This window comes from Leptosomus discolor, chromosome 8, assembly GCF_034619465.1.
Source record: "Leptosomus discolor isolate bLepDis1 chromosome 8, bLepDis1.hap2, whole genome shotgun sequence".
Lineage (NCBI taxonomy): Eukaryota > Metazoa > Chordata > Aves > Leptosomiformes > Leptosomidae > Leptosomus > Leptosomus discolor.
Window position 1 is genome coordinate 39,385,048 of NC_141398.1, and position 27,993 is coordinate 39,413,040.

At 45.0% G+C, this 27,993-nt stretch overlaps 2 protein-coding genes across 2 annotated transcripts in view; both read left to right on the forward strand.

The window, feature by feature from the left end:
• Window positions 1-25,651, forward strand: part of NUTF2 (nuclear transport factor 2) — a 31,580-nt gene extending 5,929 nt beyond the window's left edge. The window contains exons 3-6 of the mRNA XM_086469350.1: window positions 4,459-4,576; window positions 7,920-7,991; window positions 17,093-17,191; window positions 25,112-25,651. Of these exons, the coding sequence (XP_086325476.1) occupies window positions 4,478-4,576; window positions 7,920-7,991; window positions 17,093-17,191; window positions 25,112-25,225 (384 nt within the window). The 5' untranslated portion in view covers window positions 4,459-4,477 and the 3' untranslated portion in view covers window positions 25,226-25,651. The remainder of the gene's footprint in view (window positions 1-4,458; window positions 4,577-7,919; window positions 7,992-17,092; window positions 17,192-25,111) is intronic.
• Window positions 25,652-27,606: 1,955 nt separating this feature from the next.
• Window positions 27,607-27,993, forward strand: part of EDC4 (enhancer of mRNA decapping 4) — a 35,760-nt gene continuing 35,373 nt past the window's right edge. Inside the window, exon 1 of the mRNA XM_086469618.1 lies at window positions 27,607-27,688. Within this exon, the coding sequence (XP_086325744.1) occupies window positions 27,610-27,688 (79 nt within the window). The 5' untranslated portion in view covers window positions 27,607-27,609. The remainder of the gene's footprint in view (window positions 27,689-27,993) is intronic.

Genomic DNA, 27,993 nt, shown 5'->3' on the forward strand with positions numbered 1-27,993 from the left:
GGAGGAGGCTTTGGGGTGTAGCGTAGCCTTGGATGATTTGGCAAGATTGAGGAGCAACAGAAGCACAGGGCAGTACTGTGTGGGCTGAGCTGCCGGGATTGTGGGGTCCTGTGGAAAGCCTATTGATGCTGGGAGTCTGTGACTGCATGTGGGAAAGCCCGGTGTCATGGGGAACTGGAAAGTTCTGCATGGTTTAGCATATGAATTCCCTCTCCTGTGCTGCAGGATGTTGAACACGGGAGCTTACCTGTGCGTTCAGGGATGCTGTGTACCTCAAGGTGTAGTGTAGCAGTGGCAGTGCCGGGGTGAAGGATGAATGAGGGGTGCAGATGCTGGGGATACCATGGTGCCTTGTAGGATGAGAGCTGCAGGAAGCATGGTGAGAGATGCATAGAGGGCTGGGGCTTACATTTGAGGATGTGTCAGTGTGCGGCCTGGCAAAGGTATTGGAAAATTTGATTTAGACGTCACCAAGGAAAAGTGCCCCATGGAGCAATGATCCCAGCTCTGCAGTGTCAGCCTGTACCTGTTGAAGAGAGAGTTGCTGGCAGCCGCATCTTTTGCGTGCTAGATGGGGTTTGAGCTTGAGCACTGACTGCTGGGTGGTGTTTGAGGTGGGGATAAGTTCCCTAATATTAGTAGATTCTGAGAAATTGAGTAATGTCAGATAAAGTGTTACACTCCTTATTGATAGCTCAGCTTTGCTGCTGTGCTCCTGCGAAGAAGCTGTTAATCAAGTGGACTGTGATGTTCTTAAATGGATGTGATGAGGTAGGTTTGAAGTGACAAAGGAAAGAAAATTGATTAGCTTAAGGAAACTGTCTCCTTTCCCATGTGGAATATCCAATAATACAGTTATGCAGTGGTCACTTTCCGCAGGTGCCTTTAAAAGGACAAGTGCGCCACATCTTGCCTGCTTTCGAGCTTATTGAACCTTCTTTTATCTGGCTTAACATTAACTGAATGTTCTTGCCTCTGTGACCAAACTTTGAGTGAACCATGGACAGATTTGGCCGGATGGCTCTGGGGCACATCTGTGTTGTGCTAGTGTTAGGCAACATCAGAATGTGTGCATTCTTCCTAGCTTTGGAACAGATCTTAAAAGCCTTTTATATTACATTTATCTCATTAAAACAGCCTGATAAACATATCAATACAATCTGATGTGGATTGGCTCTCATTGAAAGGGACTGGGCTTGATGACACAGATCAGTCCTATCTTGTTCTTTCTTTAGGTACATTCCTAAGCTTCTTACATCTGTGATGACAGGCAGAAAACATAAGACAGCATGGAGGAAAAGGTGGCAAGGCAGAAAAGGAAAATAAAAAACCTTTTCAGGGAGAGTGAGTGTTCAGCAAAACCATACATGAATGGCACAGGTCAAAGAACAAGGTTGTAACAAAACAAAGTTAATCAAGGATCATTAATTTTGACAGCATTTTTTTTTAAATTCTATTTCTGGCAAAATCAACATTATAACTGGTCTAATTTAAGCTGTTTTTTTTTAACTTAATGGTATTTTACCTGCCAAAATACAAATACATTTTTTTAGAAGGAGATAGCAAGCTAGCATACTAATTTTTAGTTTTAGTACTTTCTGTATTTAAAATATGAATTCCTGAATTTCTTGCAGTCTCAAAGGCTTTCTCAGTTTCAGGATTGAACAGAAGGCATCTGGTGCTTGAGTGAGGCTGTTGGGCCTTGAGGAGTTGAAAGCCTCTGGGTCTAAATGAGGTGCAGCGCTAGCATACAGCTTGATCTTGGGTTCATATGATGGTACGGTGAGCTGTTAAGGGTGAAGACTCAGTGTGTGTGTGTGTGTGTGGGGAAAAATCATTTAGCAATAGCTAACTTTGGCTTCAGGAAGATAAGCCGCTGTTTTTTTGCTGTTCACTAGTTCATCTCAATGTTAGATGGGTGGCTGTTTAACATCGATACTGTCAACTAGATTTGCACTTGAATGTTTAGGAAGGATATCTGAGTGATGCGAGTTCATGGGTTGAAGCTGAAGCTATGACAATCCATAAAGCTCCCCCAACCATGCCAAACTACACACCTCTAGGTACATGCAGATCCGGAATGGAAACAGCAGACTTCAAAATGAAGTACTAGTACTTCTGGTTTTCCAAACAAGATATGAGAGTCCTCCTTAACGGCAGGGTGGGCACCTCTCGGTAGAGTTTCCAAGGAGTTAGTGTGATGGTTTTAGGGTGGTTTTCTTTCAACATAAAATCCTTTAATACAGGCCAAAGTTGCTTGATTTCTACATCTACTCCAGGTTAGGCTGGTATGTGGCAGTTGTGGATGTGCAACCAATACAACTTCTTCTCTTGCAAAGAAGTAGGTTTAGGTCGTTCGGGGGTTGTGTGTATTTTGGTTTTTAAACCTATTGTACTTGGCTGGGGTTTTAATTTGTGGTTGTTTTCCCAGAGGAGAGACCACACTTGGTGAAACTCCTTCAGACTGAGTCATGTATTGCAAGTGTTAGCAGAGCACGTGTGATGGTGACCAATGCCAGATTGTAGATCTTTTTGGAGCAGTCCAGATATTAGTTGTATGGCAACAAGTCTTTGAATTTTTAGTCTATGTTAGTGTGCAGGGTTAATGAGTTTGATGTTGACTGTGTTTATTGCCTAGACGGTTGATATTGAAATAAGGATGTTTAAAAATGGGATAGGTATGTTTTTATGTTTCTATCTTAAGTTCATTTTTGACCTCATCCTTGAGTAAAATAAACTTCTAAGGAGCACTTGAGAACTAGCATGCAGCCAGCATCAGTTGGATGTCAAAAACTGTGGAGTCTACAGCATGCCTTTGTGGTGCATTGTCACAACCAAAGCTCCTCCTGCTGAACCTCCCCTCTTTTCATAGGCTACAACATCCCTTTCTCAGCAGGTAGAACCACCTTGCCAGCTCTCTGTGCTGTCACATTCTCTGCTCCACAGATACCAGCCATTTTCTCTCTCAAGTAGTCCGGCTGTCTAAGCTCTAGCAGTTGTTCTTGGTTCATGTTTTACTTTGGTAGTTGAATGTACCACCCTGAAAACTTGTGTGCTACCTCTAGTTACGCCATTGATCTAATAAAAGCTGCTTGCTCTTCTGTAAGTCTGTCCAAATTTGTGTAACCTTAAAACTTCTGGCCTAGGGTTTGAACCCATTTCAGCTCCACTTGTATGAGTAAAGCTCAAACAGCCAAAGGCCTAAAATATGAAAAGCTTTCTTGCCTGACTGCACAGAAAGCTAGGCCTGGTCATACTTGTTATGGACATCTTAGGGATATGGTTTTTGCTTCTCAAGAATTTGTCAGATCTTAAACAGGTGCATGAGTAATTGGCCTCTAAAGGAAACCAAAATAACTGTCACATCTTATGTCCTAAAACAGCATTTCACGCCTTTCCAGACTCACAGTTCAGTACAGACCTGTAGGGGTTCTTGGTCAGGGACTGCAAAGAGGCACTAGTGGCTGATGGATCTTAGTGTTTAGCAAGTATAACTTAGTTTGCTCGATGTAAACTCAGACCTTAAAATGAAACGTAGTGGGTTTTGAGTGCAGCTTTGTTGCGTTTTGGATTTTAGCACAATTCTTCAGTCTTTCAGAGAGATAAACAAAAAATGTATTTGCTTTCTTGAAAAAAATTAATGGCATGGTAAAGTGATCGTCTGTATTGATTGTGCATGGTGGTTTCTAGACTGGGTCTGTCTGGACTGCTGCACATGCTGCATGTGTAATCCCTCTAAAATAGAGGGACTCATGTTCCTAAATGTGGGATGCCTTTGAGCTTTCAGTGCCTTCACTGGGAACTGCAGATTCCCCCCACTGTGAAAAATCATGGTTTGTATCTTGAAATTATAACAGGTTCAAAGATAAATTTTGAGTATACTTCAGCCTTAGTGACAGAAGAGGAAAGTGAGCTTTTCTTAAGCAAAGAACTAGTGTATTAACCCTGGTTGTGTACCACTGAAAGGCCATGCTTCCTCAGAATGGCCTGTGGATGGTGAAATACCTGAGGAACTGAACAAATAAATCAGTTGGTGTAAGCCACTTGCAGACGATCCATATTAACATGTCAGTTGTTTACAGTAAATGAGATCAAATCGAAATAGCAAGCGCTCGCTAGCTTTTTCAGGTGGTGTAATTTTTGAAATATGTGAATATAAGGTGGTAACACTTACTCATTTTTGTTCTTGTTTTCCACATTTGTATGTGTGTTGTGACCTTGTGCTGAAATAGCTGTAGAAATCACCAAATGCTGTTATAAGAAATTAAACCATTGTATCGAGGATTTTTATTTCACAAAATCTAGGGTATAGAGGTGAGATTTGTCCTGCTTCTTCCAAAGAAAAAATCCGGCCAGCTGAGAGGATCTGTGTTTTCTGGTGCTTAAAACACAAGCCAAGTGCTGTGCTTATTTATGTGATTGTTCTTTCTGATATTTTTGTTGGGTTTTTTTTTACAGCTTTAGGTGAGGATTCAGAATGGGAGACAAGCCTATCTGGGAGCAGATTGGGTCCAGCTTTGTACAACATTACTACCAGCTTTTTGATGCAGACAGGACTCAGTTAGGAGCAATATATGTAAGTATCTGCAAAAAGGGGGCTGGGGCTTTGTCCCATTATCTGTCTAGGTTTCCTTATTTTGATGTATAGGAATACACAGGGTGGGAGAGTGGGTTTTATCCTGACTCCAGAACGTCAGTCAGGGCATCTTTTATTTATTGCATTTCTTTTACATTTCACTTCTATTTTGAGCTTTGTCTGCTGTATCTATTTGCAGTCAGACTTGTAAAAACCCCCGACTGGCTGTAGACAGTGGCTCATAGTGGAGAGGGTGATGATGATACTGTGATGAAATTCTCTGTAAAAGCAAATACACTAGCCTTAGTTTGCCATTGATTTACAGGCGTGGATCCCTGTTGAAGTGGGATGTGATTTAAGTCCTACTCTGTGCTTAGCAGTTCTTGGAGGTGTTTCTTGGATCTCATGCTGTATTAATCCTCAGAACATTAAAATAGATGTAAAATTTTGAATCCGGTTTAAATATTTAGAATTTGTTAAATAAATCTAAATTTGGTTTAAATTTCTTCAAAACTTATGTTTTTATTTTTGCTCCTTATTTGGGGCAAAGTAGATTTGGCTTCCAAAAGTAAAGACTGTAGATAACAAACCCAAAGAACATCAGCTTTTAGTTTTAGGGGAAGACTTCTCCAGAACACGCAAAGTGCTGTGTGTGTGAAGTTGATTACTTGTGGTGAGGAATGCTGCTAGGTGGCTGAGGAGTTTCAGCAAGACACTCAAGTCTTACAAGTCTTCTAGCAGCATATCCTGTTTTTCTGACCTGTTTTTCATCTCCTGGGTGAATTGTATGAAGCTTCACCAAGCTCTGGAGGGTTGAAACTGTTGCATGAGCCCCATCTGACACCCCTCATACCTCCAGCACTCATAGCATTTGCTCTTTGGATTGTTATGTGTTTGCTGTCTGCTAGATTGTTACTTTTTTTTGGCCAAGAAGCTGTGTACAGAGAGCCTATAAAGCAAGAAAAACAAGCAGCTTGTGTTCAATCCACAGCTCTAAATAGGAAGGCACTTAGCAGTTTGTTGTGTTATTGCCAAAACACATTCAATCTTCAGATGACTGGTGATAAGAACAGGCTAATTGAAATTCCTGGAAACATGGCCTTCCACTCAATGAACTCCTGGGCTTTTTTCTACCCTTAGGGTCCTTCTATCTTTTATTGTTCAATGGAGATACCTGTGCAAAGTCAGGAGAACTGTTATGCTGGTCACCTGTGTATTGTTTGGTGGGAGTGCCCTGTTTTGTGTGGCTGAAGTGCACCAAGGTCACAACTTCTCTAAATTAGAGGAGGTTCTGCAGAAATGCGCTTTTACTGATGAGCTTTTTGCCTTCAGAGACCCTGGGGGAGCAAACATTTTATAGCATGCAGGAACGCAGCAGGGAGCTCTTGGATTTGTTTTGCATTCCTGTATCACTACTTCCACAGCAAGGTGCAGTTTTCTCCTTCAGTGGTGTAATCCAAGTCAGTTGGGATTTTGTCGCCTGTTCGGGTGGGGATCTGGGCCAGTCGCTTTTGCTATGAATTGCTCGAGTTCCGTGCATTGGAGCACTAAGTCAAAGACTTGTTTTACAGTTATCCCCCTGCAGTTGTTTTGCAGGAAAAAAGCTGTAGCAACTTCTTTCCTCTGCTGTGGGTGTGTGGCTACTTACAATGAAATACTTTCTTATTTTTGTGCTGTTTTCTTATCTGTAGGGCTTTTGGGATAGAGGAGCGGTTGCATTTTTTTCTTGAAGCAGTTGCTCCCAGATTGATACAGCAAGTGGCTGTGGAGGTAACCTGTAGCAGAGTCAGGTGTACACTAATTTGGTACAATGTGAAGTTGTAGTGTTTTTCAGGAAGAGCATATTTCCTCACCAACTTAATCTATGTCCTCTGCTGCTCTTTGAAACATCAAGAGAGTTTTGCACCACTGTGTGCTCACCTGCTGGTTGCTGCAGTTGGTTCAGTAAGGCAGGTTCTGGATCTCCTCTGCTTTTGTGCTTCCTGTATTTGAAGGCTGTAGTTTGAATGCTTGAGAGGATAGCCTCATTCCCTGGTGCCATCAGCTGGCTTCTCAAGTGATCACATCAGGGGTTGATGTCATGAAAGATGCAAGTGGTGTCAGCCAGATGACTTGCTGTGTGACTTTAGATTATACAATCTAAGTCTGTTTCCTCTGAAATGAACGTGTCCAAACTCAAGAGGAGGCTGTATTCAGAGGCTCTTCATGCTGCTTTTGGTTCCATCTGTGACCCTGAAATGCTTCGTACTGTTGCCCCTGGTCCCTTTCTTTGTTCTTTTGGCTCTTGCTGCACCGTATAGTTCCTTCTGACGATACAGGTTGGACCAGAAGCTTTTTAAAAGTGGTTGTGACTCTTGTGTAGGTTCAGCACAGCATGCATGGCTGAAAGAAGTGGCTTTTTGATGTGGTATGGGTCAAAAACAGGGCCTGGAAGATCTACCAGAGAGCATACAAATGGTGTTCTTTGGAATCTGCCATTTTCTGCTGAGATATTCAGAGCTTCAGTGAGAGCTGAAGACTGGATGGGAAGGTGCTAGGAATCATGTTCCTGGAGGTATTTAAACTCAGAAAGGTGGAAGGAATAGTCATCTGTTATAGGGTGCACAAGAACTTGGGCTATCAGGTATAGAGTGAGGGTGCTGTTTGGAGATGGCAGCAGGGTAGGCTTTGAGCTCAGTGGAAACCACTTTACATTTAAGTCTGCAAAGGTTGAAAATTGGATTGGGGAAGGCAGAGGTATGTCAACATTAGGATAGTGTGACTCTGGTTTAAACAGAGTATCCTCAGTGGAATAGTAAGTTTCTTGCCTGTTGCTGTTGCTCAGAACACCCTCTGTCAGATACTGGAGGAGCTTGTAGGCCAAAGTACCTCAATCACTTCATGCCACACAGGGCAGTCTGTTAGAAAACCTTTAGAGGCACATTCTGCTTTTCTGGGTGTGAGCAGGGTGTGCAAATGAGTACCTGAGAGGAAAAAAGGCTGGTGATACAACTCATCTTGTCAGATTTCTTCATATGTTTTTGCCTCTCTACACGCTTGAATTTGTGTCCATACGATTTTTTTTTTGGTGTGTCCTTTACAATTTCTTCTGAAAGCTAACTTTGATCCAAAGGCAGGAACTTTTTTGCTGATAGAATCGCAATAATGAAATTTAATCTGTTTAATTTCTAGTTGATTATTCCACACTTTTTCAGTTGCTTTTTGTGGTTTCTTTCCATTTCTCTTTGAGGTAGTTTCCAAATAGCTGGATTCTAAGGATACATGCCAAGTAAACAAAGTCTCTTACCAGGATTGCTTAAGGGTTACCTAAGCAGGTTGATGAATTTTTTTCTTCCCCCCTCAGATTGATGCATCATGCCTTACGTGGGAAGGACAGCAGTTCCAGGGCAAAGCAGCTATTGTTGAAAAACTCTCTGTAAGTCTGTAATCCTTACTAAATGTTTTGGGAAACAGTTTTGAAGAGTATAAATTGTTTCTGAAGATTTTATTTCAGCTTCAACACTTTAAAAATCTTGAACATGGAACTTGTGCTTCCAACTTTTGGTCTTCAAAAAATGTTACTTGTGATTTAATTCAGTGTTCCATTGGTGGCTCTAATGGTGGAATGTTAATGGACTCTGTTAGTTTACTAGATTATTTTGTGACTACAATCACATCTGACATTATTGATTTATTTTTAAAAAAGTACAGTTCATAAGCTGACCCCATGATTTAGAGGAGGAAAAGGTGGGTTTGTGTTCTTTTAAAGCATGCCAAGGAAGTAGCAATAGCAAACCTGTTATTTGGATCTGCTTATGGTAGAGAATAAACACATAATTGCGAGGAGTAATTTGTTTTCTGATAGATAAACTGCAAATAAGTCAGGAGAACCTGATTTATCCTCAGTGCAGCATTTGTCAGCTGTTCAAGTGTGAGCAGTTATGGTTCAGGACTTTGGAACCAGTGTTTCCTCTTCATCAAGCGAGAGGAAAGCATTTCCTAATGCATAGAGACTGAAGCTCGCTCTCCATGTTTATTTAGTTAGGCTGGGAGAAGTTTTACCTTTTGGGTAAATCCATACTTCTGTTATAGAACTGCAGGTACTTACAAGCTGTCATGAAACTAGAAAGTTTCTCTTGCAAGATCCGTGGAGGCCATGCTTTAGGTCCTCAGACATTCTGTTCAGAGCATGGTAGATCAGGCAGATAAACAGTTTTTATTACACATTGAGAAGCAAAATCTTTGTAACCTTGATGCTTGTCTTGCTGTACATCTAGCATTCCTGTGTTTTGCAATCACTGCTTTCACCCAAGACATCTTTAATTGTGAGGCCTGAGGATTGCCCTTGGATCTGCGTTTTAGGTGCCTGCATTGCCTTTGAGAAGGCCACAGACCTCAGAATAGCACAACTTGCAACTGCTTGTTTCTAGATGAGGAGACACTCAAGCTCCAGAGTTGCTTGTGTACTCAGTTTAGACTTCTGGGCTAGCAGCCATTTAGATACCCAACCAGCTAAGCATTTGCTTGGCCACAGTGTCTCAGACTGCTTGCCTTGGATCTGGCCCAGTGCAGATCGGTCCCTTTCCCACCAGAGCGTTACTTATCCTTACCTTCCCTGCCTGTGGTGCCAGTTGGACTTTCTGGATTCGTGTGCCTGCTGCAAAGTTTTGCTTGGTGGGTGAAGGCATGCTACTCTGCCTCAGGGAAACTTTTTCTGACTTGTATCCATCTGCTTAAAGTAAGGAAGAAATGCAGTAAACTTATCTTCTATGCCCTTCTGCTACCATGGCTTGTTATAGGGTTGTATCAACTTACTGCGACTCTAGGGTCTTTCAGCATACCTCTGTCAGCACTGAGCTACTTGGGCTCTGTTTGCTGTTTCGACTTAATGTGCTCACCCACTCTGTGCTTCTGGAGCTTCTTAGTCAGTTGAGTGGGTCACTGAAATTCTTTTGTACTTCTGCAGTCTGGTGTTCTTCGGTGCCTGGCTGATGAATCAGTGTAAGCACCAAGAGGCAGGATTTTCTTTTACGGCAGGTTCTCTGCTGTGGGGCAGCAGCACTATGACACCTTTTCAGCTGACACCTACTCTGTCAGCTGATGCTAATACAGTAGGGCAAGATTGTAAAGACATTGCTTTGCCAGCACTGGTGCACCTGTACCTTGTTACAGAGTGGGAGTTGATGCTTGTTCCTTCTGTCTTAATTGGTGCTGGACTTAGGAATGGTTTCAAATAGAGCGCCTGTCCTAATCAGGGGGCAGCCTGATTTTATGTTGAGCATTTGAGATAGTCAAACCTTCTGGACCATGGAGGGAGCTGGGACAGGTAGCTTTGTTGCCCTGATTCAGTTTAAGCTACTCAACTGTATTCTTGCAGAATTTCTTGTACCTGACTTCAGGCTTTGGGTAGCAAAAGCCCAGCAAGTTTTAGTGTCAGAGGACACCAAAAGCCTTGTGTGGCTTCTCACTTTTAGTTCTTTTTATTGTGCTCTTCATATCAAGAAATGCTCTCCACAGTAGATGGATGTCCATAATCGTAGAATCATAGAATACCTTAAGTTGAAAGGGACCCACAGGGATTGAGTCCAACTCCCTGCTACTCGCAGGACTACCTAAAACTAAATCATATGACTAAGAGCATTGTCCAGATGCTCCTTGAACTCTGACAGGCTTGGTGACAGGAACATCTTCCTGGGGAGCCTGTTCCAGTAAGCAACCATATTTTTTGAGGTATCTTCTGTCTGTCCCAAAAATCAGTGATCTTTTGTATCGGCTGACCCTACTCTTTCTGGTGGGATTTCCCCCACTGCATCATGTGAGTAGCTCACTTGGTTGGCCAACCATTTGGGTCCTTTTCTCTCAAGGGGACAATCAGGTACTTGAGACAGGCACTGTATTACCCAGCCTTGTCTTTGGTTCCTTGTCACCATTTTACAGAGCTCTTGACTCTGAACCCGTTCCTTCCTCCCTGCCTTCTCTTCCCAGTCTCACCTCATTGGCACCTTGTCACACTGAAAGCTGTGTTCTGGATACAACCACATTAATTTCCCTTCTTCCCCCTGCTTTTTAAAGAGACTCTTCTTGCAGGACTTGTTCAACAAGAAGCTGTTGTGCTGAGGTGGGACCAGGCTTTGTAGTACCCTTTTTGTCAAAGGAAGGGTGTGCGATGTCCCAGCCTATGCTTGTGCAGGCTGTGCGGGTGCCTTGAATGTTCAAGTTTGGGATGGTGACCCTGGAAAATATTCTGCTGGTAGTTCAGAAAAGGCTGCTTTGGATTATTTTTTGTTGTTGTTACTAAATGTCTATTCCACGTTAGAAACCAGTTGGCTGACTTTGAAGTTCTTAGTAGGATGGAGTTGTTCTCCCAGCTCAGAGGAGACACTGCAGACTTTATTAGAGTATTCTTGAATAGCGTCCCTCTGATTAGAGGGCTGCTCCATACGCTTTTTGCTTCCCCAGGTCCTGATCCTTCCACAGTTTCTGGTGTTCTCTGTTATCTAAGAGTTTAGCTTCCTGGTATTCTTCCTAGAGCCTTATGCTTGTAGAGCCAAGACTTCACATCCTTGATGGTAGGACTTGGGTATCCTGTTCTTGTACTTAGGCCTTCTAGGAAGTCTTTCAGGCTCCTTCCACCAGAGTGAAATGCAGAACTTGTCAAAATACATGCTTGGGTCTGCCAACCTGTTAACAAATGTGGTGGGTTGACTCTGGCCAGATGCCAGGTGCCCACCAAAGCCACTCTATCACTCTCTCTCCTCAACTGGACAGGAGAGAGGAAAAAAAAATATAACAGGCTTGTGGGGTTGAGATAAGAACAGGGAGATCACTCAACATTTACCATCACAGGCAAAACAGACTCGACTTCAGGCAAATGTAATTTATTACCAATTAACTCAGGAGTAATGAGAAATAAAACCAAATCTTAAAACACCTTCCCCCCACCCCTCCCGTCTTTCCCGTGCTTAACTTTGATCCCAATTTTTCTCCCTTCTCCCCCTGCCAGCAGTGCAGGGGGAGAAACAGGGAATGGGGGTTGCGGTCAGTTCATCACTCTGTTGTTCCTGCTGTGCCTTCCTCCTCAGAGGGAGGACTCCTCACACATTTCCCCTGCTCCAGTGTGGGGTCCCCTCTCACAGGAGAAAGTCCTCCATGACTTCTCCAGCGTGAGTCTTCCCACGGGTTCAGTTCTTCATGAACTGCTCCAACGTGGGTCTCCTCCATGGTGTGCAGTCCTTCAGGAACTGACTGCTCCAGCGTGAGCCCCCCTCATGGGGTCTCTGGCAGCAAACCTGCTCCAGCGTGGGCTTCTCTCTCGCCACAGGCCACAGGTCCTGCCAGGAGCCTGCTCCAGTGCAGGCTTCCCACGGGTTCACAGCTTCCTTCAGGCATCCACCTACTCCAGCGTGGGGGCCCTCCATGGGGTGTAGGCAGTCATCTGCTCCACCGCCCATGCGCTGCAGGGGGACAGCCTGCCTCATCATGGTCTTCACCACATGTTGCAGGGGAATTGCCACTCTGGCGCCTGGAGCATCTCCTCCCCCTCCTTCTTCACTGATGTTGGTGTCTGCAGGATGTTTCTCTCACATATTCTCACTCCTCTCACTCGCTGCAATTACTGCTGCGCAACAACTTTTTCCCTTTCTTAAATCACAGAGGTGAAAAACGCTGTCGCTGATTGGCTCGGCCTTGGCCAGCGGCAAGTCCGTCTTAAAGCCGGCTGGCATTGGCTGCATCTGACATAGGGGAAACTTCTAGCAGCTTCGTATAGAAGCCACCCCTGTAACCCCCCCCCCCGCTACCAAAACCTTGCCACACAGACCTGTTACAACAAATCAGGGAGATGAAGCAAGGCATCAAAGTATGACCTGAGGTTTAAATGACCACATGCTGCTCTCGTGTGCAGTGCGTGGATGCTGGGTATCAGCCATGTGGTCACTCAGAGCTCCATCTGTGCTGAACTGCCACTTCTAGCGTGAATGCAGCTTTTGATAGAACAGTGCCAAAATTGCATCTGTGTGACAGGACTCTGAGATCCCCTAGATACTTGATGTTCACCGCTTGGAGTTGTCCATGGAATGTCAATGTGGTCTAAGTTGAAAGAGAGGAATTACTCCCCAATTTCTGGTGTTTCTCAAGGTGTGTTCATTGCACACTGAACTGCAGACATACTTACATCTGCTACATGAGCATGGAAAACTTTTTCCTTTTCGGTATGTGTGCTTTTGATCTACACCTCCTCCTCCTTTTCCCCTGCTCCTGCCTGGTACATGGCAAAGATGGTACCTGTTGCTGTGTTGGTTCCCCTCAGGTGCTGTTACCAGGGAAATAAAAATGGGGAAAAGTGGATATGTGGATTTCCAGTCCTGAACGCTGTTAAGTGGCTGTGAATACAAAGGAAAGGTGATTGACCGAGAACCAAAGAAGCAAATTTCGTAGAATCACGGAATGGTTTGGGTTGGAAGGGACCTTTAAAGGCCACCTAGTCCAATCCCCCTGCAGTGAGCAGGGGCACCTTTAGCTGGATCAGGTTGCTCAGAGTCCTGTCCAACCTGACCTTGAATGTTTCCAGGGATGAGGCTTCTACCACCTCTCTAGGCAGCCTGTGCCAGTGTTTCACCAGCCTCAGTGTAAAAAATTTCTTCCTTATATCTAGTCTGAATCTGCCATCTTTTAGTTTAAAACCATTACCCCTTGTCCTATCACATGCCCTACTAGAAAGATTGCCCCCATCTTTCTTATAGGCCCCCTTTAGGTACTGGAAGGCTGCTGTAAGGTCTTCCTGGAGCCTTCTCTTCTCCAGGCTGAACAACCCCAACTCTCTCAGCCTGTCCTCATAGGGGAGGTGCTCCAGCCCCCTGATTATTTTTGTAGGGCCCCTCTAGACTTGCCTCAACAGGTCCAGGTCTGTCTTGTGCTGAGGACTCCAGAGCTGGACACGGTACTGCAGGTGAGGTCTCACCAGAGCGGAATAGAGGGGGAGAATCCCCTCCCTCAACCTGCTGGCCACACTGCTTTTGGTGCAGCCCAGGATACAGTTGGCTTTCTGGGCTGTAAGCACATATTGCCAGCTCATGTCCAACTTCTTGTCCACCAGCAAGTCCTCCTCGGTAAGGCTGCTCTCAATGCCTGCATCCCCCAGCCTGTATTGATTTCAGGAGTTGCCCCGACCTGGGTGCAGGACCTTGCATGTGGCCTTGTTGAACCTCATGAGGGTCACACACGACTACTTCTCAAGCTTGTTCAGGTCCCTCTGGATGGCATCCTGTCCCTCCAGCATGTCAACTGCACCACTCAGCTTGGTGTTATCTGCAAACTTGCTGAGGGTGCTCTCGATCCCACCATCTGTGTCATTGATGAAGGTATTAAATAGCACTGGTCCAAGTATGGACCCACTTGTCACTGATCTCCATCTGGGACATTGAGACGTTGACCATTATCCTCTGGATGTGACTGTCCAACCAATTCCTCGTCCACTGAACAGTCCACCAATGAAATCTATATCTCTCCATTTAGGGAGGGATGTTGTGGAGGAGCATGTCAAAGGCCTTAGAGAAGTCCAGATAGGTGACATCCATTGCTTGTCCCTTGTCCACTGATGTAGTCACTCCATTGTAGAAGGCCACTAGGTTGGTCAGGTAGGACTTGCCCTTGGTGAAGCCATGCTGGCTGTCTTCAGTCACCTCCCTGTCCTCCATGTGCCTTAGCACAGCTTCTAGGAGGATCTGTTCCATGAACTTCCCAGGCACAGAGATGGGGCTGACAGGTTGGTAGTTTCCAGGGCCCTCCTTTCTACCCTTTTTAAAAATGGGTGCGATGTTTCCCTTTTTCCAGTCGCCAAGGACTTCACCTGACTGTCATGACTTTTCAAATATCATGGAGAATGGCTTGGTAACTACATCAACCAATTCCCTCAGGGCTCTGGGATGCATCTTGTCAGGTCCCATGGACTTGTGTATCTTCAGGTTCCTCAGGTGGTCACAAACGTGATCTTCTCTTACAGTGGGAGGGACTTTGCTCCCCCAGTCCCCGTCTTGCAGCCTATCCACTTGAGAGGTGTGGGAAGAGAGGTTTCCAGTGAAGACTGAGGCAAAAAATGTTGCTGAGTACCTCAGCCTTCTCAACTGTTGTTACCAGCTTGCCAGCCTTGCTCGTCGTGGGAGGTATGCTTTCTCTAACCTTCCTTTTCTGGTTGACATACCTGTAGAAGCCTGTGGTGGGTTGACCCTAACTCGATGCCAAGTGCCCACCAAAGCCACTCTATCACTCCTCATCCTCAGCTGGACAGGGGAGAGAAAATACAGCAAGAGGCTCATGGGTCAAGATAAGGACAATTTAATAAAGCAAAGGCGGAAGTGAAGGAAAACAAAAGATTTTGTTCTCTATTTCCCATCAGCAGGAGATGTCCAGCCACTTCCTGGGAAGGAGGGCTTCAGCATGTGTAGCAGTTGCTCCGGAAGACAAATAAAAATGAATGCCTTCCCTTCCTCCTCCTTTCCCTAGCTTATATTGCTGAGCAGATGCCATATGGCATGGAATATCCCTTTGCTCAGTTTGGGTCAGTTGTCCTGGCTGTGTCCCTCCCACGATCTTGCCCACCCCCAGTCCACTGGGGAGGATGTTGGAGAGACAGCCTTGATGCTGTGTGAGCCCTGCTCAGTAGTAGCCAAAGCACGAGTGTTTTATCAGCACCCTTCTAGCCACCGCTGCACAGCACAGCACAGCACGATGAGGGAAAATTAACTCCATCTCAGACAGACACAATACAAAGCCCTTCTTACTATTCTTTGCATCCCTTGCCAAGTGCAGTTCCAGCTGCACCTTGACATTCCTGACCTCATCCCTACACAACTGGGCAGCATCCCTATACTCTTCCCAGGATACCTGTCCCTGCCTCTACTGCCTGTGCATTTCTTTCTTGCCCTTTAGTTTGCCCAGCAGGTCTTGACTCAGCCATCCCGGTCTCTTGCCTTGCTTTCCTGATTTCTTACACCTGGGGATTGAGAGCTCTTGTGCTTTATGGAAAGTGTCCTTAAAGATCTGCCAGCTCTGTTCTGTGCCCTTGTCCCTGAGGGCAGTTTCCCAGGAGGTCCTATTGACTAACTCCTTGAAGAGCTAGAAGTTTGCTTTCCTAAAATTCAGGGTCTTGACTTTACACTTTGCCTCAGGACTGTGAACTCCAGCAGTGCATGATCACAGTAGCCCAGGCTGCTTCCAGTCCTGACGTCACAGATTAGCTCACTTATGTTGGTGATCATCAGGTCCAGTGTTGCATCTTTTCTGGTAGGGCTGTCTATTACCTGGCTTAAGTAGTTATCATTAATGCACTCGAGGAGTCCCCTGGATTGCCTACAGCTTGCCGTGCTACTTTCCCAGCAGATGTCGGAGTGGTTGAAGTCCCCAGCAGGATGAGAGCCTGCGAGCGCAAAGCCTCCTGTAGCTGGAGTAAGAAGGCTTCATCCATAGGCAGCCTGTAGTAGACCCCAACCACCAGGTTCCCTTTGTTGCCTTGGTCTCTCTAATTCTTATCCGTAAGCTTTCAATCTGCTCATGGCTGTTCTTCAGAGACAGCTGTTCACATTCCATCCATTTCCTGATTTAGAGGGCAATGCCTCTGCTCCTCCTTTCCTCACCTGTCCCTTCTGAACAGCCTGGAGCCATTGATAGCTGCACTCCAGTCATGGGTTTCATCCCACCAAGTTTCAGTAATGGCAACCAGGTTGTAGCTTTCTAGTGGCTTCCAACTCCTCCTGTTTGTTGCCCATGCAGCATGCATTGGTGTAGAGGCACTTCATCTGCGTGGCTGGCCGTGTCACCTTCTTAGAGTAACACCCCTTAGTTCCTTTGAGAGGTTTCACCAGTGTTTCCCTGTGGGCTCCTATTACCTCAGGAGCCCCTGGCTCACCTCTCTTAAGACTTCAAGCATGCTGCAGTGTACCCAGCACGCCTCAGTGACAGGCTGAGGGCCCTCACTAGCACCCTGTTCCTCTAACCGTGGCATGTCATCCCACAGTTTGTCATGGGCAGGCCTGATGTTATTCCCATCCCCTTTCAAGTCTAGTTTAAAGCTCTGTCAATGAGCTCCGCAAGCTCCTGAGCAAAGACCCGCTTCCCACTTTGAGAAAGGTGAATCCCATCTGATGCCAGCAAGCCTGGTGTCATATAGGCCATCCCGTAATCAAAAATTTGGAGTTGTCTGGTAAAACAATCCTCTAACACTGTTCAGAGCAGAGAAGCTTTGTGCCTTCATCATACAAATTTTCAGCTTGTAGATGAATTTCAGTTCATCTACGTCAGTCAGCGTAATTAGACTAGAAAAGGTACTGCTTAACATATATAGTGACATATTTTATGTCTTGGTGCTTGAAAGACACAACTGTTACCATCAGCCCAACCTGAGTAGTGTCAAACTTGCAACAACTCTCCATGCAGTACTATCAAAATAGTGTAATGCTTCATAAGGTTGGATTTGTTCAATTTTTGGAAGTTAAATAATGTAATGACTGTACCTTTCCTTATTTTGCTTTCTTTTCAATGCAGAGCCTCCCTTTCCAAAAAATACAACACAGCATCACAGCACAAGATCACCAACCTACACCTGACAGCTGTATACTCAGTATGGTAGTGGGACAGCTTAAGGTAAACTCTTTCCCTTACAGGTTAACAAATGCTTATGTCTTAGATTTTTGCAGGATTCTAAATCATCTGATATCTGAAAATATCAAAATGCCCTCTTGAGTGGGGAGGGAACACTGGTAAGCTTGCATTGGGATGTCATTATTCTACTGTTCAAGACTGTCAAGACACTGTTCGTGCCTTCAGATACCTAGCACTAGGTAAAATACTTGTAATTTGACAGTCACATGTTCCTGCCAAGCAAAGTACCATGGGTTTTACTGTGCATACAAATACCACGTGCACTCTAGAAGCATCAATACTTCCCTTCCTTGGTTGCACTCAAAAGCATCATTACAGTGTTCATGGGCAACAGAAGCACATCTAGTTTAATGTGCTCTTTGATGTAACATATGTATTGAGCTGTGATTTAGCAGATTTTTTTTGTTCTCTGGCAACTCTTCAGTAAGACCATGTTTTTTCTTTGCTGTCACAGAACACGAGAATACAGCCCTGGTGTTATTGCAGTTCAGTACCTCTGTAGTCAAAACTGGTTCAGCAATGGGAGTATTGACTCTGGGCTCACTGTTGAAACAGCTTCTTCTTGTTAAGAAATCAGATTATTTTTCAGGCTGTAGTATGATTAAATTGCTGTTTACATTATTCTACTGAACTGCGTAAACTTACCCAGTCTCCTGTTCTTTTGAGGAAATGCTGGAGCTAAATATACCGGGGCCACAGACTTGTAAGCTAATTACGTGGCTTGTCAATGAAAGAAGTTGTCCTGGAATCTGCAAAAAATATCCCTTGTGTAAAGTCAGCTGTAGTCAGAACTGACTTACAGTGGGCAGTGTTTGTTTAAAAAGTGTGACACTACATAGCAATAGTTAAAATCATCAGGGTTAGTTTTGTCGAGGTTTGGTCCAGCCATACTGTCAAGTCAGGCCTCTAAAGCCATCCAGTCTTGAGAGCTGCTTGAACCCAGTTTCTTTGAAAACAGCTGTTCAGGTTTCCGTTTCCTGTTAACTCTGAATGGCACCTCTGATATCAAAGCAATCTAACTTCCACTGCCTGTACTGTTAACTAAGCAAACATAGGACTGAAAATTTGAACCTGCTTGCTTAGCTATGCTCCTTCGTTGTTTTGGGCTGGGCAGTTGAGCAGAGCAGTTCCCAGTGTACTGTATCTACTTCTAAGCCTAACATAGAAAGCTTTGGCTCTCATTAGAGTTGCTCCTGCTTCCTACCTGCAAGTGGATTCCAGCTTACTTGTTGCTCAGTCCTGCCTGCACACACTTTGTTGAGGAAAGATGGCCACATGTGGCCACAGGAAGCACTGAATGGCAGGGCAAGTTTGAAGTCAGATGTGCTGATCTCATCTGTCTTACTCTTGGGTGTGCACAAAGCTCAATGCTACGACCAAGACTTTTTGACTCAATGTCTGGGGCCGGTCACCTCTGCACCTGGTTTTGCGCAGTCATGTTTTTAAGGTTATTGCATAATCATGAAACAGATCACAGCTTGCAACAGTGATTGTGTTTAATTCTGTGTCAAGACACCAAGTTCTTAAAGATTCTGTGAAGCTTTTGGCTTTTCTCATCTGTTAGTGTGGTTGTTAGGGTTGTAGATGCAGTCCAGGAGCCTTCTGTAAATACCATAGCTTGGAGTTGTATTTCTTACTGGGCTCTTTTTATCCTCTGAATAATTCAGGGATCATGTGATAGTGTGTCTAGGAACTTGGAAAAAACATAATGGATTAAAGTCTGCCTACTGGCATGATCAAATCCAACTTACTGTGAATTTTTAGTGAGAGGCAACATTTTCCCACTCTTCATGTGTATGTGTCTCAAATCTTAGATTTATAAAACATATTTTAATGCCTGAGAATGCTGTTCCTCACTGACAAAGTGTCCAGAAGGTCAAAGTCAACTTAGAACTTGACTACTTGCTTCTGCCTTGTGTGATATTTATACAGGTGGACAAATGAAGTGATCAGTAATGGTCTGCATCATGATGTACGTAGTAACCATTTCTGCCAGTGCGGTAACCTGGTCGATGTATGTAGAGAATACTTTTTCTTGTGCTGATACATATGTGTTGACAGCCATTTTAGTACATCTCAGTGCCTTCCTCAGTTACTGTATTCTCTTGAGGAGAACTGGGTGCAGTTAGTGCATTTTAACAAGCGCCTCATCTCTAGCTCCAGCTGAACAGGGTACGCTTCAACACACAAGCATGGAGCGGCACACTGAAGTTTTGTTTAAAGCTTGCCTTTTTAACGGTGTGGCTGTCCTGCACAGCTCACATCTGTTGGTCTTGAGGAAAACTGTAGAGAAATTTGCAGAAAATTGCAAGACCCTCAGTAGCAGGGTTGAAGGGAGAAGCCATGCTTCCTGCTTATTATTCAGTTATCCTTTTCATGGGACTGAGCATGAAATTCTTCAAAGCCTGGTGCAATTAGTTGCGTATGCTTTTGAACCTCTGTGGTTTTTCAAAACCCACATTGTTTTATGTAATGAAGGAGCGTGTATAATGCTTTTAAGAGTAATCCAAGAAAATAATAACACCTGTAACATACCTTTGCCCAGAAGTCATTCTTGGCATGATAGTTAAATGGATTTTCTGAGGCCTTAGTTCCTTGAGTTGCTAGTTGCAGCAATTCAGTGGAAACTCATTCTTAAGTGAGCTGGGCACATCTTGTATTTCTTCCTTAAACCTTTATATTTTGATTTTTTTTTTTTTATTTTAGGAGAAAAAAACCCAAAACAAACAACAACCAGAGCAGAAAAGCCTTCTACTCTCACTGCATGTAATGTGGGGTGAACTGCTACGGAGTTGTCACAAAGCCTCAGCTCTCTTCTTAACTGTACAAGAATAGTTCTGAAGAAACAATGGGGCCAAGGATTATTACTGTCAAACTCTGTATGTCTTTTACCAGAGTATTATGCCTTAAAACAGTCCAAACCTGGAGGTTTATTTAAGCCTTTGGCCTCACCTGCTGGAGGGGGTTTGACTGGGATTGGTTGAAACCGTTGCTACCCTGTGACGAGGTCAGGGTGCGTAGCTGCCTCTGTGCTGCACCAGTCTGCAGCTTAGCATGGTAATGCCGATGTGAACTGTAAATAAAAAAAAAAAGCAACATCTTTTGCAGCAGAACAATCATTTGCAGTGAGGGGATGGGACACAACAGCTTCTTGGAGAAGATGTTGGAGAGCAATAGAGCATCTAAGTAGAGTGAATGTCACTAGTGAGGATCTAACTCGCTGACAGAAGCAGTACAGAAATGGCTTTCATTGAAAAGCGTATTTACAAGTAAACATACGAGAGATCCTCTTTAATGGATGTTGGGATAAGCAGTAATGGTTTTTTAGTCCTTTTGTAGAGGTATAATAAATATACCCCCACTTATTCTAATTCTGTCACTTTTTTTATTGCTGTTGTTGTCTGGTTCATGCTTGCTTGCTTCAGCTAGGAAGAATAAGCATCAGTTTCAGCCTTCAGGAGTGAGTTTCGTTTGGTGTGTTGCTCCTTTGCCAGTGTTCATCCAGTATGTCACCCAGAATTTTCAGTGTGCTTCACTTAGTAATGTATTTCTCCTGTCATGCTCAGGCAGATGATGACCAGGTTCTAGGCTTCCACCAAACCTTTTTGTTGAAAAGTTTTCAAGGTGCCTGGGTGTGCACCAATGAAGTCTTCAGGCTAGCCCTCCACAACGTTTAACCCTCTGCCTTGCCTCTCTTCCATGCAGTCCTCGCTGTTCTGGTTGAGTAAGGAGTGCTCTCTTCTGTCCCTTGAGCTCGGCTGAGAAGCATGGCTGTGGCTTGCGCATCCTCAGAGCAGTGTGGCAGAGCTGTGGCTGTCCTGCAGAGTGTGAATTTTGCAGTGATTGTTGCAGAATTAGTTGTGAATAACTAATTGTTATGCGGTGTTTCTTGGTATTAAAAGGGAAAGGAAATTTGCAATTAAAATAACGATGTTTTTGTAATGCATGCAGAACACTTAAAGCATTGCTTAAACCTTAAATGAGGCTTAACATCTGAAAGAACCTGGTATCTTAATGGCCCTTTCCTTTGAGAGAGCTGCAAGTCTGCAGTTCAGTCAACAGTTGCTGTGGGGTGCTGGTGAAAGAGCAAAACTCTCTGACCAGACAAGAAGAGAAAAGTTGTGTTTTTCAACTAAGTTTTGCAGGTAAAGTTGGATTATGAAGTAGTGCAGTATCTAATACTCTGACATGACCCGTGGTTCTGTGAGCTGAGGCATTTCTACAGTTTTGAGCCTCTAGGTCAGAAGGGAGATAGAAAAACTGAGAGGTCAAAAACCTGCCAAGTTTGCCAGTGTTCTAGAGCTTGTTGAGCTGGGGGAGGTGGATGAGGGCAATCTGTCTGAAATGTAGGTGGAAAGTAGTTAAGTACTTCCAACAACCTGAAAGCACACTGTTCTTGGTGGTGTCAGTGTAACAAGGGGCAGTGGTTGCAAACCACATCTTAGGAGGTTCAGGTTGGACACAAGGGAAAGTTTGGCTGGGTTTTTTTTGGGCTGGGGTTGGTTTTTCCCTCAACAGAAGATAGAAACCCTGGGAAATGTTGCCTGGGCACATTGTGAAACCTCCATTCTTGGAGGCTTGGAAGACCACAAAGCTGTGACTGATGCCGTGCTGCTGGTAGTTCTGCTATGGGCATGAGGCTGGACTGGAAACCAGAGCATCTTCCCAGTCTGATTCTGAGACTTTTTAAATTTTTATCTTAATTCAAGGACATAATGAAACAATTTGAACTGCATAAAGGAAAGTTTTGTATGAAAATAAAGCCCCTGTGTTTCAAGCCTGGGCTCACCTCTGGAATTCAGATTTTAAGGTGGACATAGCTAGATTTGGAGTGGAAAGTAAGAGTAAAGATTTTCACTGAGGTTACCTGAGCTGGGATGAAGATCCAAAATGAAATGGGGTAGAATTAGTGTATGCTTTCTAGAGCATCTCAAGTCATGCAACAGTCTTTGCTGTATGTTAATAGGACATATTCAGAATTTTGGGAACAAACTATAAATTACTTCATTTGCCTTAAATATAGTCTAGGATTTTCCTTGGTTTTAAAGTGTACTGCTTCTCTATGCTGTGAAGACATAACCTGAAAGGAATAAAGAAAGCAGTGATGTGTGACTTCATTGTGGTAATTTGCCACACGTACAACAGAAAGTGTTTGCGGAAGAATTCCCTTTTAATTGTTTTTCATGTGTACAGTCCTGAATTGCATGAGAAAGGACAAAATTCTCCTCAAGCCAAAGCACGAAGAGCTGCAGTGCAGCTATGCTTATCAGAAACTGAGGAAACCTACACTAAAACTAGTCTGATGGGGGTATCTTCTTTTTTAGGGGTATATTTTTAAAGTGTACTCATGTCAGTAACGACACGCTCAAATTTGGTGTGAAAACTACTTACGCAACTGGAAATAGATGCCTCGGTGACCTAAGAGGAAGAGACCATAGGGCAACTGAGATTGCTTATTAATAGTTGTGATTAGTAGTGATTCAAGCTGAAATGATTCTGCCTGGCTGGTTTGAACTAAGCCATTAGAAAGGAGCTGACATGAATATGAATTAATTCAAACTTAGTCAAGAGGGAGAGTGTTAATAAGATGCTTTAAAGTCATATGTCAAATGTTAATGTACAGCTCTTTAACAGTACTCAGTTTTCTTAAAGGTTCCTTTATGTCCAGGAACCTGCTGACTATCAAGCAGCAGTGAGACTGCACTGGGATGGAAGTGTTACATTTGATACCAAGGAAATGCTAGGAAAGGCACAACCCGTGGGTTTCAGTGCACAGGGCACCTCTTCAGGATGGTTGTGAAGCCTTTTCTGGGCAGATCTAATCATGATAATACTTCCCCTGAAATAACTGGCACAACTGCTGGCATACATGCTAATGAGCTAGAGGATCTAATCCAGCATAGGTGCTTGTGTTCACACGGTGCTGATTGTTACGGCGCCTTTGCCTAATGCGAAAGATGGTGTATATTGACACGATGAAAAGCTGCCTGTTCATCAGCCTGTTGAACAGTGACTTTATTGGCACTTGTCTTGCTTGAGGATTTTTCTTTTATTCATTCGTCTACTGAACATGCAACTTGCTCATATTTCTGGCCTTACTTTTTGCTGCCTTAATTTCTGGCTGTTGTAGTTTCCTTTGGCCTTCATGGTTTTACACTTAATTTGATATCTTGCCCGTTCTCCCCACCCTGATCACATTTTTGCAAGCTTACATACTCAATTTCCTTCCTTCAGCAGGAAACTGTCCTGTAGCTCAATCATCTTTCTTGCACTTCGCTGGCCTTTCCCTATTGTATCATTTTAATTTTTTTAAATTATAAGAAATGCATGCAGGATTTGATGTGTGGGTGCTCTCTGCATTTATGCACTTGCTTACTTACGGGTTTTGGTTCTCTGTTCCATTCCTAATAACTGCTAACACTGTGCTTGCCTTGATAGCTGTTGAGCTCCCAGCTGGTTTAAAATAAATAAATAAAATTACCCATTGTGATTTCAGTATCACTTTCCTGAGAGGCCATAGATAATCTAGGGCCCTTTTTGGTTTTCCTCTGTGAGTTAGTATGCACTTACTGAAACTACACTTCACCTACACCATTTTATCTCATAGGCAATGGTCCCTATGAAATCCTCGCAGTGGTTTTGCAGTTGAATGCTGCTTTTATGTGCACCTACCAGTGCTCTGGCAGACTCGCTGTTTTGTGATATCACTGATGTCCTTAGCAAGCTGCTCCTCAAAGCTGCTTTGTTTCACAGTTAATTCATGACTTACATTAATGTTACTTTTTTAAGTAAAGATTTTTTTTGTTTATTTTGTAGTCTGCTTTGCTCTGACCTTTTCATTTGCCGTCTTGGTGGACAGCAGCAGAGCATTGCGACTGGACATTCAGCACTTTGACATTCTGTTTCATGTGCTACTCTGGCTGCTGCTTTTCAGTGCTTCCTTTCATGCATTTCCCCCCCTTTTCTGAAGCTGAGTAGTCGTGTGCTGAAAGAATAGAGCTTAAAATCCTCCAAAAATGCTGAATTTGATACACTGCAGCCAGTATCAGAAGATTGTTTTGTAGCTTGTCCTGTGCGCTGCTCAGATTAAATCCTGTTATGTGATTTCTGGCTGATTTGGGCATCATTTATGTTATTTTGAGGTTTTAATTCCTGTATGATGTCTTTGAGGAGACTCGTAAACATTAGATAGGAGAAGTAATCTCACTTTAATATTATTTTCTACTTTTGTACTGGTACAGTAAATACAGTGCGGGCATTATGACCTGCCTAGGTGAATTGTCAAAGGCAGGAGTTGAGGTATGTTGCAAAGATTCCCTGTGCTTAGAACATCTTGTCGCAGCTATAGCAAATACTTCAAGCTGTTCCTGGACAGTAGAAGTGGGAAGTACTGTGCTGCTGGCCAGCTGTACCTGCTCTGGGAAAGCTTTCAAAAGCCTCGCTCATTGCCTAGATCACTTGGGCAATATTGTTGAGACCAACTTCTACAGAAGCTCCCTTCTGTCATCAATCCAAACTACAGCAGCTACAAACTAATTTTGAACCCCTTTGGTTTATGCTCGGTTCCTGGGCAAGGCCCAGAGAAAATTTGCGATGCAGCGTGGAGGTGGGCATGCTCTTGCCCATGGTGCGAAGCTGCTGGAATGAGATGTCTGCACGCCTTCCAGAAACGCCCAGCTTCTGATGCCATTGCAGGATTTCTGTGTCATTGGGCCCTAGGTGTTTGTCTGCAATGCACCTTGGATTAGAACCTTTGGTTGTATTAGTGTCTCTTGAGGTACTACTCATCTTACAGCATGTGATATCACTGTTAATGTTAGCTTTTAAGTTGTCTTATCATGAGTTATGGATACAGGTCTCAAAAATGAGCTTTTTGAATGTTTTTTTCCTCTCTTCCTACAGGCTGATGAAGATCCTATCATGGGATTCCACCAGATATTTCTATTAAAGAACATCAACGATGCCTGGGTTTGCACCAATGACATGTTCAGGCTAGCATTGCACAACTTTGGCTGAGCTGGCAACCCTGAGGCACCCATGCTTTTTGATTTCGTTTGTTTTGTTTTGTTTTGTTTTTTGGGTTTTTTTCTCCTCTCCTCTTACTGGTATTATTCACACTCACGGAACATTCCAAATATCATACACAAACCTGCAGCACTGCAGAGCGTGAGCAAGCAAGACCTGTGACCTGCCCTTCTGCTGAGTTTACATTGTCACTAGATGAGTTTCTTGTGCATGATGTTTGGAAGTTAGACTTAGCTGCATTTGACAAGAGAAATTTGTGTTGTACCAGCATGCCTCGGAAAGAATTTATAATGCAAAAGGTTGTTGTTTATGTACTGACAAGATGCTCTATAACCCAAAGAAATGGAAGAACAGCAGCCTGTACAGCCCAGATACTGATTTGTTCAGATGTTTCAATGCTACATTACACAATAAAACCATGAGATTTTCTTAACAATTTAAGTTGTTTTAATGAGTTGGATATGGAGTATGTGATGTTGCTGGTCTTGGATAGCCCATGGCTGCCCAGTGAGGAAATGCTTACCAACCTAAAACTCACAGGAAAGAGCACTTGATAGTTTTACCAGCAAAGGCGGTTCAGGTCTGCCTTGGCCATACAACTTCTTTTTCCCTCCTTCTCAGCAGCTTTTTTAACAAAGGGCTTCCAGCTCAGTTTTTAAAATTGACAGGTTAGTTCTCAGCTGTTGTATTTTACCAAGGTAAATAAATGATACACAAGGTTGACAACAGGCATGGTAGCCTGTAGTTAATCTCCACATCTGCATCTGTTATGTTCTTCACCCTTGGAGCTGAACAGGACAGCTGCATTTTCATCCTAGGCAGACACACAGGGTGTCAGTCCAGTGCTGCCCTCCTGGGGTTTGTATCCCGCTCTGAAGTCTGGGCCACATTCATGCTCTGTGGTGTCTTTCTAGCGTCCCTTCGTTATAATTTCAGTAGTATGGCATTTGCTGCGCAGATTCTTACAACGTGGCTGGCTGTCATGTGTCCTCTACCCTGGAGGCAGCGGTGTTCCACCAGTGAAGGGATTTATTACATTAATTTTTCCAGCATATGAGGTGGCACAGGAGCAGAACCACACTCACTTTACCTTATTTTTAGGCCCCAGTTTTCAAGAGCTGAGCTTGGGCTTTCCAGGCTTATTTCCCTTTTAGAGACTTGTCAGGAAAGACTGGGATGGGATGTGCTCCAGCCACTCAGTACTCAAATCTGACGGCTTTGGCTTTTGAGTTGTAACAGAGCTTTCTCAGAAGCTGATGTTAGGGCCCTCCTCTTCAGTATTGAAATATTCTCATATATTCCCTATTTCAAATGCAGGACTGTTCTGTTGCTGCTTCTGTGTTATCAAAGTCACGATCAAAATTAATCACTGGAAGAGATTAGCTCTTTCAGTAGAAAGAGGCATTTTGTGTGGTCATCGCTAAGCAAGGATCCTTCTGTTCTAGTTCCAGCTCTAAATGAATCCTGGCAGAGGAGGGAGCATCTAAGAATAGGTCTGGCTTATGAACCTTGCCCTGCAGAAGGATCTGGTCTGTGAAATCAGGGTAGTGTTTTGAATACCGAGCTCAGTAAGCCGAGGCAGAGCTTGCTTAGAAGTCAGGTTCAAGGAATGATTCGTGTGGCAGGTGATAGTTTAAAAACTATACAAAATGAGAGTCTTTAGGCCATTGAAAGTTGAAAGCAGTTATCCCCCTGAAATTGGTCACACAAATCTTTCTGGGGCTCTTTTTCCTGCCTTTCTCTGCATGGCCATTCAGTCCTGGCTCCTTGGCTGGAGGAGACAAACACCAGGCTTTCTCAATTAGCCTTGCTTCACATCTTTGACACCCACAGGTCGCTTTTGAGGCCTCTGATGTTTCTCGTGCCGGTGTTTGGTGCGAGTGTTAGGCTGGGCCCCAGCGATTGCCTCCGGGGCAGGAGGCCTGTGCGGAGAGGACCCTGAACAACCAGTCTCGACCCTTTGTGAGTGAGACTTTTAAGTACCACCCCGTGGTATTTGGCCTCGTGGGAGTTCACACCGGCCGTAGCGCCTGGGGCATGGCCGAGGCGCCCCGCGGGGAGCTAGGGCCGGTGTGGGCCAACGGGCACCCCCTCAGTGGCGGAGGCGGCGCAGTCCCGGCCCCGCGGGGAGGAGACAGGGGAGCCCCCGCTGTGGAAGGGGGCCGTGGCCGCCGACCCCGACCCTGCCGCCCGTCCCGCCCCGAGCCGGGCTGGCTCCGCCCCCTGCCGCGCCCGGAACCCTCCGTCCCGGCGGCGGTTTCCGTCCGGCGCACTAGGGCCCGGACCGGAGGCGGAAGTGTGGGCGGCGGGCCGAGCCGGGCCGGGACAGCGCGGTGGTGGTTGTGCGGGCGGCGGCGGGAAGCAGGCCGGGCTCCATGGCCTCCTCTTCCAGCATCGACATTGAGGACGCGACCCAGCACCTGCGGGACATCCTCAAGCTGGACCGGCCGGGAGGTGAGGGGCCGGTACCGAGGGGGCGCGGGAGGCTGCCGCAGCCGGGGGGCCTGGCCTGGCCGGGGCGGGGCCGCCGCACAGGGCCGGCGGCCGCGCTGCCCTGTCCCGGGCTGGGGCTGCGGGAACCTCGTCAGCTGGTGCGCCGGGGCTCCGCCGTCTGTGAGGTGGCCGCGCTCTGGGGCCGGGCCGGGCCTGTCTCGCCTTGGGGCGCCGGTGGCATCGCCCTCCGCCGGCTCCGTCCCGCCCAGGGTGAGGGGGGTCCTGCTCGGCCCTGTCTCGCTCCCTGAGGAGCCCGGGAGCCAGCG